We start from the raw sequence: 22,156 nt of genomic DNA, 5'->3' as shown, positions 1-22,156 counted from the left end.
TTAAATTTTAGATTCATAGTAGTAATGTGAAATACAAATATACCTTTTTCTCTGTCTTGCAATTTGATTGCTATAGAATTCATAATTTTGTTTCGATTTCCTCGCGGCACACCGGTTGGGAAACGCTGCCTTAGACAATGGGTTAGTCACCCAGGAAATTTAGTTTAGATCCTGCCAGTACTTTCCGAGAAACAAAGTACCACATGCACAGACACACGCATACACCTTGGGTGAAACTATGCGGTAACCTCACGTATCCTTACCTAAAGTATTAAAGGTATTGCTTAACTACTGTTACTTAGCTTATATATATTGTCAGTAGCGTACGCAGGAATTTATTTCGGGAAGGGGGGGTCCAAACTGAATATGAGGGTATTTTATGTTAAAATTCTTAAAATTGCCCCTAAACTTAGGAAAAATTTACACAAAAGTCAAAATTTCGGGGGGTAGGTCCGGACCCCCAAGACCCACCCCCTGCGTACGTCCCTGTATATTTTGTATATATGCAGGACTCGAAATTTCAGTTTCGGTGGGCAGTTTTTCTCGAACAAATCTAATTTATGCATATGTATATCGCTAAATTAAAATATGTTAGGCGCCAATGGAGATCTGACCACATAATTATGGCACTGATTCCACTATTGATTAGTGCAAATGAAATCTTTCGGTTTAACGTCCCACGATTATACTCTTTAGGCTAAGGGAGACGGTGAATAAAGAAAGTGAATGGTGATGGAAGTGAATGGTGAATTGGTGGAATGAGAATGTAGGAGAAACGGAAGTATCCCGAGAAAACTCACGGACACGATGTTGTCCACCACAAACTCACTTGGCCGGGAATCGAACCAGGGACTCATGCACCAGAGCGAAGCACTCTACCACTGAGCTACCCCCTGTTATTAATTAGTATACATCAAACTCAGAAGGGGCAGTTTTACTCTGCTTCTGATTTTTATTATAATTTAGCACAATATATTCGAGTTGGAAACATTGTTTTTCTTGGCATTACTAGTCGAGTACTTGCGAAGAGCTGTCTGCTAGCCCTTTTAGCGGTGTGCTCATTTGTGTTTGTGTCTCTTCTGTGTTAACGAGCACATTGGATTCATTAACGAGTACAGTGTACAGCTAATGGCCAGTGCAGTGACACGCGTAGTGCACCGTTGTGAAGAAGCACAAGAATCAGAAATCTTAGGTGAGTTAACTATAATGTCATTGAATGTAGTTGTTACTAGGAAGATAACCTGGTGAGATTTCGAGGAGCTGCAGAGAGCATCAGGTGAAGAATGAGTCATTGATGTCTGTACATCGTTGCCAACTGCAGGATAAATTCTGTATCTTTTTTGTATCAGAAATTAAATGTTTATTCTGTATACAAGCAGGAGTGCATTGGGATTTCTTTCTCGTGGATGTTTGAAGTCATAACGACTCCTTGTTACTTCTGGTGCTAAAGGTTCCTGATTTGATCACAGCCCTTTTTTTTTCCCTCGGAGTTCTCGATATTTGTCTGCTTTAACCTAGAAATGTTAAACTAAATATTTTTGTTGCCAGAAGAATTATCTTGAGCAGTACGAAAGTGCATTCGCGTATGCTCCTCATTAGATAATTTGATAATGTCCTATCAGGGGCAGATCCAGGACGGATTTCTGTTGGGGGGGGGGCGATGGGTTGTAATACTGCTGCTTAGAGCTACTTTTAAGAGCTCCGAACTCGGGGTTAGGGGGGCGCGGTGGCTCAGTGGTAGAGCGTTCACCTCCGGTGCTTGGGGTCCCTGGTTTGATCCAAGCTCGTGCCGTGTGGACTTTGTGGTGGACAAACACCGTGCTCGTGGGTTTTCTCGCGGTTCTCCCGTTTCCTCCTACTTTCTTCATTCCACCATTTCACTCATCTCTTATCACAGTCTCCTTTAGCCTAACCGCCATAACCATGGGACGTAAAACTTAAAGATTTCATTTTATTTCCAAACTCGGGGATGGGTTTTATTCATATATAAAATAAAAAACGTTTCCTCTTTTGGGGGGCGACCGCCCCCCCCCCCCCCGCACAGGATCCGCTACTGTGTCCTATACGGTGTAATTTCAATTTTTGCTCTTGTCATTTTTTTAAACAGGTCTGTATATGGAACTTGATGTTTATCAAATCTTGATCACCAAACATTTCCTAGACTCACATGTGGCATTAGTTTAGTTTTGAATGAACTGAAAGTGTCAATTTCATTTTTCATAAATGAGAACTTAGAATTGACCGAGCTTTAAAATGTGAGATGTAGATAACTTTACCTTTCGGCAGTGGCGGATCTAGAAGGTAAACATGGGGGGGGGGGGCAGACAGAACTCAACCTATGATAGGTATATCATGAATGTACTATAAACTTTCAAAAATATATTTAAAAAAATAGCTTAAAATTTTTTGATCAAGAAACTGGGGGGGACTTGGTCTCTCCCGGCCTCGGACTATATTCGCCACTGCCTTTCGTAACTAGTTGCTTCTACTTGAGACCACCAATATATTGCACTAATAAAATTATATAGAGAGCTCTCTCATAGCTATACGGTTAGCGTACGGGTCTTCGGTATGGCAAATGTTCAACTTTAAATTGTAGGTCTACGTTCTTATGTAGTTTCACTGCTGAAAGAGGAAGTAAACTCTAAAATAATCAAAATTGTCATGTTTAATTTATTTTTAGCCTAGATAAGTTTAATTACAAAAATATAGAACAATATTAGAAGGGACAGCGTTGTACTATATAGCAATTAAAATATTACGCGTAAGATTATGTAGTACGTACTAATCATAAGCTAAAAATAAATTATTATTTGCGGATGATACCACAATTTATGTAACTGTATTTTCTGAGTTTTTGTTTTTTGGCCTTATGCAGTAACGAGGTTATGAAGGACGAATCTTGCTATTAACTGGGCTCCGAGCCACTACCAGTTCATTATATATATATATATATATATATATATATATATATATATATATATATATATATATAATATAGGGGCGGATCCAGGATATGATCAAAGGAGGGGCTGAACCATATTTTACCGTTTTATCCAGTGTAAAGCAAGATTGAAGCCCATTTTATCCAGTGTATATCTGAGCGTCAAAGGAGGGGGGCTGTAGCCCCTATAGCCCCCCTTGGATCCGCCACTATATATATATATATATATATATATATATATATATATATATATATATATATATATAATATAGCTTAATAGGAACAACAATTTAAGATGTATCACAAATGTACTCCGTGACAGTTAATTAAAGACCTGTTAATCAGAAAACAGGTAACTTACAATTACATTAAGTAAGGTTGCTTAATACAAATGAATTGTTTTCTTCGTACCGCCATAGAAGGAAAAATGGAAGGAAAGCGAGGAATAGGAAGAAGAAGAACAGAGCTGATCGGTGATTTGAAAAATACAAGAAAATATTGGGAGTTAAAAGAGGAAGCTAAAAATCGAGAAACACGGAGGAAACATTCCAGGGAGTTCGGCGGTGACTGTGGGAGTTTTAACATCTCTTTGTGTGGTGATGTGAAAAAGAAAGGGATTAAGTGGAAATTTTATACTATACATTTTATATACATCATTTCATTTATCAACACTAACACATGCATACATCCAGAAATATTCTATATTATTTGATCTCATTAATTTCTCACTTTTTCCCAATATTCTAGCCCGACCATCTGGGTAACCGGCCCTCTTGCACCGCTGGAACTCCCTTCCTGATTTTGCCATTCATATATTCTCAAATATGACAATTTTACATTTTCTCAATTTTGACAATATATATTGTAAGGATCCCCACATCATAACATGAGCATATGTTTATGGACGACACGTGTTAAGTTTACAAACAAGTAGACAACAGAGGCGGATCCAGGGGGGCGATCGCCCCCCAGAACTTTCTTATTTTATATATATAAATAAAACCCATCCCAAAGTTTGGAGCCCTTAAAAGTAGCAGTATGACAACCCACCGCTGATACCCCCAGAAGTCTGTCCTGGATCCGCCCCTGGTAGACAATACGCTAAATAGGAAGACATGAAGTTCAACACAATGGTAACCGAAAGAGGACAAGCCGCCTGAAGAGGGCCTATAAAAAAGGAACCGAAAGAAACCGTGGTATCAGTTAACCACTAATCACCCACCCATAACAGCTATATGGAGGTTGCACTGGACTAAGGAACTCTACCTATCCTAAAATCCCTTGGAGACTGCTTTGAAGTGTAGGAGATTCCTCAACACAAACCATACCTCACGAGGCTGCCATGGGCCGAGGAGGTTACCTAGAACAGTATCCTGAAATCGCTACAAGACACCCCGTTAGCTGCCCTGAGCGAAGGGGTTTCCGTATGAAACATTAATTACTTCACCTTTGGTCATGAAGGGCTAAAGTCCTGGACTATAATTGTCTCTGCCTACACAAAATATTGCAATATATTCCGAATCTTAACATAATTGCATCAATTTTCTACTTTCTATCAATAATTTAATTTTATAATTCAGACAAAACGACATGATGGTCGACCAATAAATGCAAATGGCGGCATCCGTTATTTGCAACATTTGTACAATTTAGCAAATATATAACTCAATTTTTTACATACATAATTCAAGGTGCACCTTATTTACACCGATTATGATGAAGATATCATTTCCAGGTGCAAACCTAAATAATAAAAAAAGTCCCAGGCCCTGCCAAAACGGAGAATACTTTAATAATAATAATAATAATAATAATAATAATAATAATAATAATAATAATAATAATAATAATAATAATAATATATATAAAAACCCATTATTATTTTATTTATTTTTTTATTCTCGAAAACAAGATTCTTCATGTCTGGTGGCGTGGTCCTGTGATCCAGGTATCTCGCAGGCAAATTAGCATCGTGAAAAATGGCTTACAGGCTACTCTGAGAGATTTTGTATAATTCTCTGTTCACCCGCCAATTTTACTAGATTTAAGTCCCGGTTCGTGGTTCGGAGCCCATGTTAATGGTAGGTTCCGTCCCTCGTAGCCACGATGTTGAATAAGGATGGAAAAACAGGAAAATGCGTAACAGTTAATAATAATAATAATAATAACTCAGATGAAAGTTTGTGAACTCCAGCACTGCACCTGTCGTATGAGAAATTATAGAAAATGTATAATTCCATTCATAACGTTAACATTGTGATATTAAAAAGGTGTATCGTCACATGGTATCAGCTGTTAGAAGCAGACTTCTTTGCGTTTGAGATTGCCCTGACCATGGAATAGAAAGAAAAGTTTCCTTCTTAAAAAGACGTTCCGGTTGGCCGAAGAACCAAGCCACGTGACAGCAAGGACAGAGAAGGAGCTACTGTAGAGCGAAAGGGAAAAGAGCTATTTGTATCAAAGGGAGATGAGCGGAAGTTTTGTTCAAGCTAAGAGCTATAACAATGCAAACCAAACCTCTTGGCTTTAAAGCGAAATCAAATAAGGTTTTAAAATGACATTCTTTGTCTCCGTTAGCGTTTCTTTGTTTCACAATAAACGATCATTCTAATTGATGAATTACTCAATCACAGAGGAGAGCTGCTCTCGATTTAAAAGTTATTTCTAAATATATTGAAAGGAAAATCGCCCGATTCATGAATTTTCTGTTCCTACCGAACTTATAAAATTCTCAGAAATCATCTAAAATATAGAGGGCAACGATTACTCACTCTGGTACTACAACAGACCAGGTGAGTAACTGCTGTATATTTTGTGCGTGGGTTTACTCTGAGTTCTTCCGTTTCCTTTCTCATTATTTCAGAAACAATGACTTTCATGAATCATCTTGTAGGTCATAAGTAGGACATTAAAGATCAAGATCATTGCTCAGCCGCCTGCGGCACAGAGCAAGGGGACGCCCCTGGATTTTCGAAGAGAGTTCAGTTCTTAGAAGTACCGTACGTGTCAAAACGTATATAACATCGTCTCTTCAAACGAAGTGCTGTTCATATATAAAGAATGCCACCTTGTATCGGTACGTGTAGTAGCTCGTGCCATAAATACAGTTATCGTCGGAAGAATTTTTTAGAACACCCCCGATAACTAAATGGGCCAACCAGAACCCTCACCCTCATTTCAAACAGCTGATAGTCGCTTGTCAACTCCACGTGCAGTCTTAGTTGTCACACAATTCCAAAAGCAGTCCTTTAGGTTAGTGCTCGATTTTCTAGTCCCAAGACCAGCTTCCTTGTTCTTCCATTGCCTGGCATTTGTTTATATTAGCCATAGTATTGGGAAGAAAGAACACACATACAGTGGGTGTTAAGAGTCTTCATCCCGGCGAAATTAAAATACAGCTAATTTTACAGTAATTATGTGATATCTTCAAATAGATAAAAGAGAATTGAAATATGGAACAAGAGCGCCCCATAGACAATATTATTTTGCGTGAGGTACCGTTATCACAAGTCACCTAGTGGCTTTCCGTTTTCAGCTGTTTAGAAACGCGAAAATAAATGCGGATTTTCAAAATGGCTCGAAATCGAAAGCAGATAAGTGAGTCGAGATAACGATTTCTTATGTAAAATAATATTGTCTAGGGTGCTCTTGTTCCATATTTCGATTATTTTTATCTATTTGAATATATCACGTAATTACTGTAAAATTAGTGGTATTTTAATTTCGCCGGGATGAAGACTCTTAAGACGTTGTAATCACGCAAATGCGGTCAAAAGAGGGATGGAGAGAGGAAGGGATGCTGTTGTAAATATCAGCATGGGAACTTCAAAGAAATTTGACGAACTGCACTTCTGTTGAGTAAACGCACTATATTACTAATTGCTTACTCTATACTACAGTACTTAACACATTAAATGTTATAGTACTTTAAATTATTTACTGTAGTTAATAAGGATTTGTGCGTAAATAATTGTTGCATTATATGGAGTATTATCTGTGCACGTACGCTTGCATCAAAGCGTATGTGTGTGTGTTCGTGACCTTGCTTTTGTGTCAGTCTCTACCCTCTCCTAGAATCAGTCTTTAGCCTCATCCCCTTTGAAAAGAAATCCTACAGGCGTCCCTGGATCATTGTCATGTTTATAAGGTATTTGGGAACAATGCTTTGAAAGTGAAAACTGGGGCTCAGAAATTCTACCATGGGCGAAAAATTTTGCTTCACTACGGTGAGGCAGAAACGAGCAAGTACGTATAATTAATTTACATGTTGGAAAGTTTATTTACAGTTTTTGTAAGATAACTAAAATAACCTTTATTGGTATGAAATGGAACAGAACTTTTAAAAAAAGAAAAGAAAGCCAGGGTTATACTGAAAATAGCTTCCCAGTCGGGAGTTACTGGGTTTCGGCAAATCTTTCGGTTTAACGTCCCAAGATTTTGCTCTTTCGTTAAGGGAGACGTGAATGATAATGGAAGAATCGATGGAAGGTGAAAGTGGGAGGAAATGGGAATACCTGAGAAAACCCACGGCCATCTTGACAGACAGGTTTCTTTTTTCGTGAGTTCCATCAGGGCTGGTACTTTTTAAATCTATAGAAGGATGGCAAAACATGTCTACAAGGATGATATAGCAAAGTACGACCTCAAGAATTACATTTAAAATACTTTTAGTTCACTGGTGAAAACTAAATATTGCTAAATAGGGAATTTTTAATTATCAATATTTTCCAGCATATAGATCTCAGTAATCAATTATATGGAAATGGCCAAAAAGTGGTGTAGGGTACAATATATTTTACCATCCTCGTACAAATTTAATTCATAAGGTCGTAAATTGCACGTCTGTACAAATATAACTTACATATCATGTTTTGCTATCCTAGTATAGAAATCTGGCCAATTTTTGTTTCATTGCTCTTATTATGATAACGAATGAATTCGGTCTAGGTGGATCACCAGGCTGTGTGTGGAAATTTGTAAAGAATATATATTCTTTGTGTTTCCATATATAATACAGGAAATGAAGAGCGGAAATAGTATTAACTTGGAATTGATCAGGCATTTATTGAGTTCTTATCCGCAGATTGTTTTTACTTGCAGCTGGATTCGAACTAGTAATCACTGACTCTCTCTGTGAAGTATGGGACCCCGAGGTTTAATACCGCCTTCACAAAAGCTCTCCTTAGCCATTATTTCTGCGGGATCCATTTTAATATTGTCCTCCCATCTGCGTCTAGGTCTTCCTAATGGTGGTTTTCCGATTGAATTTTCATTTAAAACTTTGAAAGCGTTCCTATTTTCTTCCATTCTGGCTACATGACCTGCCCACCTGAACCTTCTAGACTTGACGACCCTAACAATGTTTGGTAAACCGTATAAATTATGTAGTTTCTCGTTTTGAAGTTTCCGCCATTCCCCATTCCCGTTCCTCTTGAGTCCGAATATTCGTCTCAGGAACTTGTTCTCAGATACTTCTAGTCTATGTTCTTCCCTCAGAGTAAGCGACCATGTTTCTCAACCATACAGAACAAGAGGTATGAATATCGTTTTGTGTATTCAAATTCCTCGACAGAATTCGCGACGACCAAAATACAAGCTCTTTAACTTTGAGTCTTGCAGTGAAACCCAAAATAATTTTTAGTACTATTATTAACATTTCTTCTATTTCTTAAGAGTGGAAAACTACCATAAGAAACAAACCAGCAACGAGGATTGAACCCGGAAACACACTCCACCACGCTTGGAGTATTTCAGTCATTAAAGAAAAAAAATCTTCGTGGAATAATATAATTTAATAGATTGTTCTTTGACAATGAAATCATTTTCTATTAATAATTTGTTTTCTATAAATACATCAAAAAAGTTTAGAAAACACTTAATTGTGTTTTTCTTTCCATGAAAACATATAAAAGTCAAAAACACAATGAAAAAAAATTAGAAATGTGTTGAAATCATCTGCCAATACTGTGTACCATGAATGTTGAAATCATCAATCAGCCAATTAAAGTGAACGAATAAAGAATAGAAACTGAATTATAAAAGTGTTGTGATCGCTTTAGCTACAAAAATATAGTTTCGGTCTTTTTAAAAAGATGCTGAAAGGAGATAGAATATATCATTATTATATTTCTTCTTTCTTTTCTTCTTGGCGGAAGCAAAGAACACGCAGAAGGCGCTGAAAATGAAATTAATCTCATAATATGAATAGTGAAAGTGACGAGGAGAAAGTATTTTTTCTTTTTTTATTTCACAGTCAAGTAAATAATGAGAGTATTTTGAAAGAGAAACTTCTTTAACACGTATATACATTCTACGTACAATGTAAGATTACTACAATTGGGGAGGGGGAGAGGGGAGGAAGAACAAGGAAATGAATTTTATCTTCTGAATACTCTGAAAATTGAGATGTGTTATTTATTACTTTATTACGTGTAAAACTTTGCAACATGAACTTATTTTAAATTAATAATGTAATAACTTCGATATGATTTATATATGAAAACGTTTTTAGTGTATCACCCGTTCTTTGCACAGGAAAAATGAATTTTATGGGGGAATATTTATAAACCCATCATATAACCCTGGCTAGAGCCAGGGGCGGATCCAGGGGGCGGGCGATCGGGGCAATCGCCCCCCTCCCAGAAGAGGAAACTTTTTTATTTTATTTATATAAATAAAACCCATCCCAAAGTTTGGAGCCCTTAAAAGTAACAGTATGACAACCCACCGCCCCCCAGAAGTCGGTCCTGGATCCGCCCCTGGTGCTAACAATGTTCAATAATTCATTTGAACTTGTTCAGCCGTTTTTTCGTGATTATAAGACAGGCAATCCCGATGTCATGTTCAGGGCCGGCCCTGGGTAATTTCCCGCCCCGTGCAATGGCATAATTTGCCACCCCTTTCCTTTCTAAACAAAGAACAACACTTAAAACCCACGATTTTAAGTATGCTACCCCATTATTAACAATGAAGGGGAGGGAAAGTCCACTCGCACTCAGAAAGGCCTAAACACTTCAAATACAACCTCATTGTGTCTGATTTTTTCTTTAAATAATAATCTACTATGTTAGTGCAAGATAAAGCGAACACCCCTGCAGGGGAAAGATGGTAATCCTTTTTTTTAGACGAGCTTCAATCTCAATATATCAGTTTGCAATTTCAGTGCAACTAGCTCTTTTATCTTTATTTCTTGATTTTTCTTCTACATCTGTTAAAAATTAAAAAACAAAAAAACTTGTTTCCACCTTCAACCAGTTTCTCACAAAGACTAGCTTTCATATCAAAACTGTGATAACTAACTAAATGGAGCAAGTGTTCGTTACTGTTCGAGAATTGAGTTCTCATATTTAACAACAATCAAGCAATTCATGTTGGGATTTGGTTGACCATTTGCTTTAGCACTGTCCATGTGACCTTAAACTAATGCGACCTGAACACAATTTATGAATGTAGTACTCAAATAGGTCATCTTAGTAAACCATCATTATAAAGTCTGTCTTCAACGAGAAATATTTATTTTTAGTAATATACTTATGACAAGTGTTGTAGCTCTGTGCAAATGCATGTGTTGCACGTATGTAAGAGTCGACCCTGAAGGGACACCTAATGCTACTCTATCCTTTTCGCTTACTTTAAGTAGTTTTGTCTCTTGTTTTAAATAATATTTTGATGGTACGTGTTGTAATATCAGTTCCTTGTAAAATGTAACATAATTATATAAGTAAAAATGATGAAAATAATGTGCACACACTTAAAAAAAAAATCCGTAACGATAAAACTCCAAATACAAATGATCCTAACTATTTATCGTTGTAATCTTGACCTTATTACAACGCTAGCCGCTATACATGTTTTTAAGAGCTTAGGAAGGGAAAATCTAAATATTAGTTTCATAAATAATTGGCAGTAGTAAATCACGACATGATTATCTAAAGTTTTTGTTTTAAGTTTCTACGCACACAAATTTATAAATGATATACTTGTATTGGCAGTAGAACAATGTTCATTTTCTAAACTAAAAGTACAAGAGCTCAAAATCTAAGACTAATTAATATCGCATTTGAAAATCATTAGAAACGGTTTTCGTACGCTTGAAATGTGATTTAATTATTATTATTTTTTTCAAAGTGTACTCGGGTATTATTTTCGCATCTATGGTGACAGTTGAAACACATACAGGTATGCTAATTGATTGATTAATTGTGCAGCATCATGAACCGTAAAACTGCCTGAACTCTTTGAATCTCGTGCGAATTGTTGGTCTTTCTCTGAGACTAAAGCATAAACAGAATAATTTAACCAATGTAGCTATAGTAAATACAATTCATAGGTTTAATGAATGAGAATTTGTTACACAAGAAAGGTAAACAAAACTTATTGGATTTGTAAGGCATAATGTTATGGGCACTTTTCTATAGTCAACTTTCAACAAGTATTTGTATCGAATCTGTACAATTGCAATTGGTATCAAGGTCTTTCTTTGCTTTACGTAGTCCTTGGATGTTATTCTCTTTCTATCGTGGAAGAACTGGAAGAACTTTTATTCCACTTCCTGTTAGAAAATAAACTTTCTGCTAATCCATTTGTGAATTCCTAGAGCTTGTATTGTCAAATAAAATTAATATTCTGTAAGCCTATCTCAGCAATGGGTATTTTCTTCTTTAGATCATATTGTTTTATTTCTTAATTATTATAGTAGATAACGGCCATACAGGGCAACACTGTCTATATACCATACCTGAGTTTAACTCAGTGATTTCCAACCTTTTTTGACTGAGGGCACATTTTACGTAACTCACAATATCGCGACACACTTATTAGATTTTCGATTAATGGTAATATAAATTTCAATAGTCACTTATAAGACTATAAATTTCAATCTAGTACCTAAGCATCCGGAAATGAAATTGAGTATTGTTGCTGTCATTGACTGACAGTTTGTGTTAAAATTGATTTTTACTTATTAAAGGCTTCATGCTAAAAATAAAATGTGTCGTATAAAGTCTACTCAGTTTTCAGAGGTTGAGCGAACTCTAGACCGCTTTGGTACAAAGGTAGAACAGGGAGGAGATCCTCGCCAATTCTTGGGATCAGTGTTTCTTTCAGAAACTATGTTCCGGGGGACATTACTGGTACTATTCTATTTATTATTATATTATAGACTATTATATTGGGGCACTCTCAGAGCTCCGGGGGGTGCAGTGCCCCCTACAAACATGTCTGGAAGAAACCCTTGGGATAGTACCCGCTGCTTGGGATAGTACCCGGCTCATTCAGGTGGTGGGCGAATGTATGGGATGGAAAAGTCAAATGATTTCTTATATAATTTTATTTTATATAAATGTATCTTTTAGTGGATAGCACATGCTTTCTTTGGGTTGGATTCAATTCCAAGTAATGGCACAGAACTTTTGGTGTTGACATGGCGTCGTGAACCAATTTGATGAGCTACTTGAATTAGAGGTTTGGTCAGGAAATTCTCGTTTACCACAGAAAACACAGAAATAATGGTGTTTGGAGCCAATGCTCTAAACGTCCATCACCCAATTGAATGTCCACCATAGATATCGGACCACAATACTTTGTTGGCTGTATCACGAAGAAGATTTGTGTTAATAATAATAATACCTCTCTTATAGCATTAACTGTATTGCTTAGAAGAATCTAAGGTTCATCGTTACAAAAGCAATAAATTATCATTAGATCCTAATCCGAATCCTGGCAGGGTCGTTACACACCATCCATAAAATTCAGATATACACTGTATAATTTTCGCACCTTAACTGATCTATGGAAAAGTTCCTTGACTTGCAACAGATTTCTTACAGACTTGCAACTAGAAACTTGCACCGTGCAATCATCCGTAACCCGCCCAATTTTACCAACAAGATTCTCAAATAAATAAATAAATAAATAAATAAATAAATAAATAAACGTCTTGATTGTTGATCATATCTTGTTCTGGACAGAAAACACGGTTACAGATATATTTTGAAACCTCGAGATAAGAGTACTCAAGATTAAAAATGCCTTCCGAAAAAGCAAGAGACGAGAAGTATTTGAAATCCTTTAAATTCTGATTTAACTTTAATTGGAATTAATGAGAACCTTACTTCGTCACGAAGCTGAAACAACCGTGTCAGAACCTTATCCCGAGATAGCCAGCGAATTTCAGAGTGTGATAATAAGTGTCCCAGACATGGTTGTGAAACATGGTCGCTTACTCTGAGGGAAGAACATGGACTCAAAGTATTTGAGAACAGGATCCTGAGAAGAATATTCGGACCCAAGAGGAACGAGAATGGGGAATGGCGGAAGCTTCATAACGAGGAACTACATAGTTTATACGGTTTACCCAACATTGTTAGGGTCGTCAAGTCTAGGAGGCTTAGGTGGGCAGGTCATGTAGCTAGAATAGAAGAAAGTAGAAACGCTTTCAAAGTCTTGACTGGTAGACCCATAGGAAAACGACCATTAGGAAGACCTAGGCGCAGATGGGAGGACAATATTAAGATGGATCTCGCAGAGATAGGAATCCAAAGTAGAAACTGGATGCAATTAGCTAAGGATAGAAGTCAGTGGAGAGCTTTTGTGAACGCGGCACTGAACCTCCGGGTTCCATAGGCCATAGAGTTAGTTAGTTAGTTAGTTAGTTAGATAATAAGTGTTACTGATCACTTCTCATTTGATTACAAAGAGCAGGAAATAGCAGGCTGTTATGAGGACAAGCCCTAATAATATTGAAAATTTTTATTGCCTCGTCAAGAATGGTTATCATTTTGGAGAGTATACAGCGTATACCTAAGCCAGTGTATTAATCTAAATGAATATGTTAATACTAGGTGCTATTGGCGAATTAATAGCTTAAGTTCTTGATGTTGAGCTGTTTTTGGTAATTTTGTTATTTCTTCTTTTATCTTTTTGTATTGTATTTCTCTCAATTGGTTAAAACCTACGTAATATACATTACAATTAATTATCCTAGACATGAGCAGCATGGTAAGATAAAGTGTAATAAAAATAAAACAAAATGTCCCGCAGACCCCTTTTAAATATAAAAGCAATAAATTATCATTTAGATCCTGGCAGGGTCGCTACCTATCCTGCTAAAATTCATATATATAATAATTTTCCTATTTTCCTACTCTATTGAAAAATCCTTTTCTTGTAACTAAAACCCTGCAGCGTACGAACGTTACACCCAATACTACCAGTAATATTCTTCAAACTGTTGCATCACCGAGGTCCGCGGACCACAGATTGGGAAACAATGGAAACAAAGTTTTTGTACTACAATATTAAAATTGAAATCGCAAATAATTGATTTCTACCACTTCCGGTTACAATAGGTAGATAAGGGCGGAGATAAAACCTTCGCTTAGGACGCTAAATCCCTATCTAAAAACGGTTTTTACTCTGGTACTTTGGAAGGAAGTGGGGGCGCGGTGACTCAGTGGTAGAGCGTTCACCTCTGGTGCTTAGGGTCCCTGGTTCGATCCCAGCTCGCGCCGTGTGGACCTTGTGGTGGACAAACACCGTGCTCGTGGGTTTTCTCGGGGTTCTCCCGTTTCCTCCCACTTTCTTCATTGCACCATTTCATTCATTTCTCATCATCACTGTCTCCTTTAGCCTAATCGGCATAACCGTGGGACGTAAAGCTCAAAGATTTCATTTCATTTTCACTTATTAATAAAATTGAATGATTATGGATTAATTTATGGAATAATGAAAATGTGGTAGGAAACGGGAGAACTCAGTGAAAACCCACGGACACGGTATCTATCGCAAAGTTACATGGCCTGAAATCAGACCAATGTTCGTAGTTTGAGAGGGAAATTTCGTAGGTAAATTTAGCAAAAAGGGAAAAAGGGATTTTTTTGATAACCTGAAAATCCATGGAAATTCTCGCGTTGACTGATTGATCAAAATAAATGCTTAAATTTTTCTTTGTTCTTGAAGTAAACCAATACAAAAAAAAAAAAACAGTATGTTTGTGTCTGTTCAAAATAGCATAATCCCGGTGGGGATACTCGGTCGAAAAAGTGTAACAGCTTTTTTAGACCAGCCACCTCGAGTGAGGTTTTAACTGGGCTTTCTTCATTCACACCAGGCAAATGCCGGAATGGAACCTAACATATAGGCCACAGGCCGCTTCCATCCTTCCTCAATCCTTTCTTTCCTTCCCTTTCATCAGATATTGTGTTAGCCGAGGAACGTCATATCTCATATACGTGACGGTCTTATATGCCGATAACCCTGAAATCTAATTCCTAATTCCCAAAGTGTATTTGTAAGTATTTGTTTTAAAAAAAGGCGAAGGAAAAATTAAAAAAGAAGCAAAAAGCAAATGAGAATATAAACGTTGTTGATATTTCCTTTGGTATAGCGAAATTAACCTTATTACATATCTTCTGTCATAGAAGTTGGACACTCAACGAACTACGGAAAATTTGATAAGAAAAGGGGAAATTTTGTGCCATTCGAGGGAAATTTTCTTAAGGAAACTTACGAACATTGAATCCAAGAACGTTATATAAAATAGAGGATCTACTCATCCTATGTATCTTCATCCTATTAACACAATGAAGCGAAGAAACAACCCAGCATAGGCACGTCTGATTGGCTACTCTCGTTTTCGTCATTGTCTGATTGGCTATTTTCGTTTCCGCCATGAATGTTGGCTCAAAACATTGCGATCTTATTGGGTGGAGTAGGGGTGGTGAAACTGTGACGTATAGCTTCAAGATTTTATTGTATAGGCAGATCCTCTATTTTATAACATCCTTGACTGAATCAAACTAGGGATCCCTTGCACCAGAAGTGAGACACCGTGACTGCACCCCTCTCTGGTGGCTGTTGAAAGACAAGGCAGATTAATATAGGCTTGGAATATTCGGTTGAAAACGTGTAACATAAGCTTCTTCAGATTAGCCATTGTGAATAGAGTTTTCATGGGTTTTCATCAATCACACCAGGTAAATGCCGGGGTGGTACCTAACTTATAGGTCCCAGGCCGCTTCCTTCCTTCCATTTCCCCGGATAGTATACTCAGTGAGTTACGTCCCTCATACGTGACGGGCTAAATGGCCATAGATGCCGAAAGCCCACAAATCTTAATGATCTTAAATCATAAAATAAAAAGACAGTGAATCTGACTTCACTGAGAGTTCAGTATTTAAATGATAAATTGAGTGTTGATTCGTTCTCGTTAGGAGAAGAAGGAACTCGTTAATAACTTCACTGCAAAAATAATGGTAGGTCTTTAGTAAAGAAGTATTCACACATACTCTTGGGAACAAGTGTTAAAAAAGGGGGAAAAAAGCACTGTGACCGAGATTACAAGGCGATGTTCTTCTTGCATTCATTCATTCATTTGTTTCTTGTCTGTGTGAAGTCTGGGAATTTAAGGTAGAGATTAAAAAAGAAAAAAGAAAATGGCGTAACACGAACAACAAGCGTGTTTGTATGCAGACCGCTTGTTGCGTGAAATTGACGTAATATTACAGCTGATACATACAGCTCTTTCACACTCTCCTTACCCTTTCACTTAAAGAAGAGGAACTTTGCGTGCAACAGACCGTTGTTTACCTTTCACTTCACTTACCCACAATTCTATATTTTTTTTTACTTCTTCCTGGTCCACGATGACCGGAAGTAATACAAAACAAGTGTTTAGTCAAAATTACTTTTACTATTATTATTATTATTAATCTGTTACTATTATTAGGTACAGTAGAATAATTTGAAGACCTAGATCTAAAAAAAAAAAAAAAAAAAAATCACGGATAAAATATATTTATTCCAAAATGGAAGTTCATAGAACTTAACGATAGTGAACACCTATGCCAGCGGCGCAAATCTGTCTTCAATATTTGGGGGGAGGGGAGTAGGACTATTCCCATTTTTTTTTTTTTTTAAGCGACGTTTAAAATATTTATGAAGTTGAAAAACAATGCTGTGGAGGATCAGGGGAGCAGAATTGTCTTCAACGTTGAGAGGCGGGCAGATTTGAGGCTTATTCTGGGGGAGGGGGAGATGAGACTCATATTATGGTAGGGGAATCTGATTTCTGAGGTGAACCTGTGGTATATCAGGCGATGTAGATGAAGTAGAGGCACATATCAGTATTATAAATCAGATCCGTGAACACATTTTGAAATCTGAATGCATGCATATTTATAATTGGTATGTTTGTACTTAGGCAAAAAAAAAAAAAAAAATGGATTATTGGGAGGACAGTCCCCCAGTTCCAAGATTGGGGGATATGTCCCCCTCACCCCCTGAATTTGCGCCAGTGACCTATGACATCATGTTTTTTTTTAACTTATTGATTTCTATGGCGAATCATTTTTCTCTCTTTTGTTTCAAATGAACTGTAATTTTGAAGGTCCGTGATCTTTTTTTTTTTTTTTTTAAGTAATTTGCAATATAATGTAGGCCTAAATTTAATAACAAAACTTTAATTTCTAATTATTAAAGATCATCATAATTTACATTTCACGAATTTAATTTACAGACATCTATCTAATGGATCTGGACAAGAAATCAGCAAAATCAAATTTAATTCCAATTAATTCAAAAAAGAAAGAAAAAAAACAAAGTAATTCCTCTTATACATTAAGGGGGAAACCATAGTGATACAGTAGCAATGTTCGTAGTTTAAGGGAAATTTCGAACAGATAAATTTAGCAGAAAGGAAAAAAAAAAAAATAGAATTTTTCGATAAAGCGTGAAAAACCAGGGAAATTCTCGCTCTGACTAGTTGACCAATATAAATGCTTAAATTTTTACTTTATTCTTCAGAAATAAACCAATGCAATAGCAATCGTTTGTGTGTGTGTTCAAAGTAGCACCCATTGTTAGCTGATTGTATTTGTGTGTACTTTTTTGTAAAAAAGAAAATGAAAGACTAACAAAAAAATATTTAAAAAAGCAAATGACCAAAACAAATGTGGTTGACACTTCCATTAATATAGATAAATTATCTAATCTTATCACATAACTTCTGTCATAGGAATTGAAAACACAGCAAACTAGAGGAAATTTGATCAGAAAAGGGAACATTTTTTGTTAGTCGAGGGAAATTTCTTAAGGAAGCCTACAAACACTTCACCTCGATCTCAGCTCGGGCCAAGTGGACTTAGTTGGTGGTCAAACACCTTATACGTGGGATTTCTCAGGATTTTCTCGTTTCCTCCCACTTGTCGCATTCTCATCATCACCGCCTCCTTTAGCCTACATGACATTAACGTGAAACGTAAACCTGAAAAAGTGAAATTAATGGGCTAAAGAAACAACCAAGTGGGGAGGTATTCAAAACCATCAATGTGTAAGGAACTTATTGTAGGCGACATAATCTAACTAAAATAGCAAAAGGTAGAAATATATTAGTAACTTAATCCCTGCTCTATCGTGCTATTCTTCATAAGGAAAATACATGCATATTTACATATGTGTCATGCATTTCTACGAGAACATGAAGTGAAGTGAAGTGAACGAGGGAAGTGAAGTGATACCAAATAGCTATTGCCCCGCTATTTCAGCACCTTAACCCTTTACACTACTATGTTTTACAGGTAGGACTGTATTTCCGTATGGGCCATAGTCCAGGACGGCCAATTTTCTCGGACCATTTTTTTATGCTCCAGTTTTGGAAATTTCAGTAGTTTGCATATGTACGGCTATACAGGAAATTTCTACATTTTGTAAATATCCATATAACAAAAACTTCTCTATGTAGCAAGTGGTAATTTACATTTTAGCCATGAATTTATATGCATTATGGGGCCGCGGTAGCTCAGTGGTAGAGTTTATACCTCTGGTGCATGGGGTCCTTAGTTCCATTCCAGCTCACTCCAAGTGAGCTTCCTTAGTGAACAAACAGCGTGTGCGTGGTTTTTCTCGGTGTTCTTCCGTTTCCTCCCACTTTCTTCATTCAACCATTTCATTCATTTCTCATCATCACCATCTCCTTTAGTTTAGCCGGCATAACTGTGCGACGTAAAATTTAAATATTTTATTTCATTTCATTATATGCATTGTATTTATTTATTTCTCTTCTTCCACTATAATTTCAAAATCTTCTCATTATTGAATTATCTACAGTTTTAAACACATAATATCAATCCACTTAAATATATAGGTCTATTGTTTACCTCACTGTCCCAAATTTTCTTCGCCGGTATTTATTGGTATTGAGGGAGCGACGTTTCTTTTAGAGGTTCGGGAAGGCAGATCATGACCCTGACTACAGGGTAAGTTTCACTGGGATATATTTTTCAAATAAGTATATTGTTGGAATGAACAGCAGTGTATCTACAAAACCAATTGTAAATGATACAGTAACTTTTGGGGGAAATAATTTACAGTTACAAGCAGTGTTTCCTTCCAAATATATACTTCTTGGGAGCGTAACTCCCCAGAATTGGCAGCTTCACCTTTCGAAGCCAATACAAATTAAATTCCGTTAGACATCAGTTTTGTTTACGGCACGTCCTATAGTAAATAAAATCCCAGTGTAGCTCCCTCACGTTTGGACCCCCCACCCCTCGGACAAAATTTTCTGGAAGAAAGCCTGGTTATAAGATGTACTTGAAGTGTCTCTTTCCTTGTGCATTACATGCAAGTATGTAGAACATAAAGCTAGAAGAAAGCTGAATACTTATCATATTAAACAAATATCCTTCCAGTCCTACTGGTATTATTTTTAAAAATAGTCACTAGTTGAACCTGTGCTGTCTACTCATCGTATCACTCTGTTATGACCATGAATCTTCTTCCCACTGTGCATGTCTTTTTACTCACACAAGTAAAGGATAGGAGACTCACAAAGGAAGTGAACTGCTATGTATAGGTGTTGGAGTGAGTTTGTAGCAAACTTGTAGAAGTTGCCAGCATGCAATAGGTTTTGCAATTCAGATTTAAGCAACGCGCCTGCAATGTCAGTCAACCCGCCATACGCAGCTTCTCTACTGGTTGCCTAACACCGTAGTTTCGACCTACAACAATGTTAATCTTATGGGCTCAAAACGGACCCTAAAATGTTCAATAGAACAATAACGACACGGTTTATAAATATTTGAATGGGAACTTGACAATATACACAAAATTTGGAATCGACCAGAGAAAACGGCACGTTTCTACGAGATCTCATTGTCCAAAGGATTGGAGACAAACATATGAACCTAGCATTTTAATATAGAAATTTTTATCTTGTATTATTTACAACTTTTTCCAAAGTCGCCTAACTCGCCAATTTTCGATTTAGATTCTGCAAGAAGAATCATTTAAGACCAAGCCGGTAATTAGTACGGAGACAATGCCTCTTATTACCCTCTCCATAGCTGCATTCTTCAACAGGATAAATTTTCGATAGCCTATCAATTTAAGCAGCTATGTAATGACGCAATGGTTATTTAATAAGTATGACTCTATGATGATTATTAATATTATTGTGTTCGGTGCTTTACATTGTCAACGTGGGACATGAGCATCATTTATAATGTTGAATCCTTCCTGTGAAGAATGCGACTTGTATATTAATACATCTTCAGAACAAGATTAAAATATTGCTAATAACACATGGACGAGATAGCCAGTTGAGGTGTTGTTAGCATTAATGCAACGTATTCTTATTTATCATAAAATACACTGGTTTCTAAGTACCACAATGACCCTCGTTTGTGAAATTTAGATAAATTTATTAGCTTATTGCAGTAGCGTATTTAGGATTTTGTTTCGGGGGGGGAGGCTATGCACAAATGTGGAAGTAGGAGCAATTTCCCACCTGAGTTTGAGAATTAAATATATTTTAATCGATTGTCTACTAATATAGATACTAAAAAAAAAAAAAAAAAAAAACATGAAACTCGTGTGTCGGTAGAGGATTTACCCCCCCCCCCTTCCCCCAAGGCAAATCTGAAATGACGATCCTGCAAACACAGTTTGAATATTTGTAACCTCATTTCAACTTAACTGATTTCATTTTAGAAAAAAAAAAAAAAAAAAGGAAATATTCAGTTTTATCTGTGTACGTTTTTACCTGAAAGAAAACGTTAAAATAAATTGAAACTGAAATATACTGATTGCAGTTTTAATTCAAAGAATTGCAGACTGTTGAATTTTATGTGATATAGTACACACAAAACCTTCGCAGTGTTGTTATAAAAACTGAAGTTCCGTTATGTTGATATCCGTGCAGCAACACCAGTTTCGCTTATCAGCTCCTCTTAGTTTTGGTGTTACGGTCGACTTGAATCACAACCAGACCTGTATCCACGGGGGTCTAGGGTACCCCCCTAAATTTTCCCTGCCCCCTAAACTTTTCACGGTAGGCTTGCAAATGAACTATAATATGGTGATAAACTATAATATGGTTGGGTTGGGCCCCCCTAACTTCTACCGGGTCTTCCCTACATTTTTGGGATGGCTACCGGCCTGATCACAACTAACAACGTTCGAAAGTAAAAACGAAAGAAAGTAACAACTAAGAAAAAGAAACAGAAAAGTAGAATGGACAAAAGAAAGTAAAATAAAAAAGAACGCAGTTCTTACATGGAATGATATGTTACAAATACAGTATTATTTCTGAACAAAGAGCATAAGAAAATAGAAAGTCAATGAAATTCTTAGAAATGGTGAGAGATTATTGTTGTACTTGAAATGCGAAAAACTAACAAATTTATTTTGAGGCGGGGGGAGGACTTGAGCTGATAGCTCCCCAAATACGCCACTGACTTCTTGTATATTCAAACATTGTTTCTACAATCTAATTTACTGATACCAGATGTCGGTCGCTTTTGCAGCGGTTCAAAAGGTACTTTTTTACACGTTCAGTCAGTGCGTATTGTTTCATCTTAAACCTATTAAAAAATTGAAATAAATAAATATACAGATTTTATTTGTTAACAACGAAATATGTAAATTAGTAATTGAATTCGTAGATGTTTTTGTTTTCATAAAGAAAGAGAGGGTATGCCTTGTTTTGCGTTTCAAGGGGAGCAGCCTTCCACACTGGTAGTACTCTCACGTCCTGGAAAGCTCAGGTACCTCGATGTGACGTCACGATTTTCACGTGTGTTTCCGCACTATTGTTCGTGAGAAGTTTGCATGATTTCTTTTTCTTTTCCTTTATTCATTTTTTTAAAGAAGTATATCTTATTACAATGGAGTTAAATCGTTTTACCCGTTCCCGGATATTAATTTAATGTTAAT

At 36.6% G+C, this 22,156-nt stretch overlaps 1 protein-coding gene across 2 annotated transcripts in view; it reads left to right on the top strand.

The window, feature by feature from the left end:
* Sclp (leucine rich repeat containing protein 20 sclp) overlaps window positions 1–22,156 on the top strand; it is a 123,726-nt gene that overhangs the window by 81,355 nt on the left and 20,215 nt on the right. The window contains exon 1 of one of the 2 annotated variants that reach the window (XM_081752858.1): window positions 1,031–1,192. The exons of the other annotated variant lie outside the window; for it this stretch is intronic. Coding sequence (XP_081608984.1) covers window positions 1,129–1,192 — 64 coding nt within the window. The 5' untranslated portion in view covers window positions 1,031–1,128. Of the gene's footprint in view, window positions 1–1,030; window positions 1,193–22,156 lie in introns of those variants that run through there. 2 annotated transcript variants of the gene reach the window in all.

This window comes from Thermobia domestica, chromosome 3 (genome assembly GCF_964235325.1).
Source record: "Thermobia domestica chromosome 3, izTheDome1.hap1.1, whole genome shotgun sequence".
Lineage (NCBI taxonomy): Eukaryota > Metazoa > Arthropoda > Insecta > Zygentoma > Lepismatidae > Thermobia > Thermobia domestica.
Note: the sequence above shows the minus strand (reverse complement) of the source record. Positions and strands in the feature narration are given on the sequence as shown.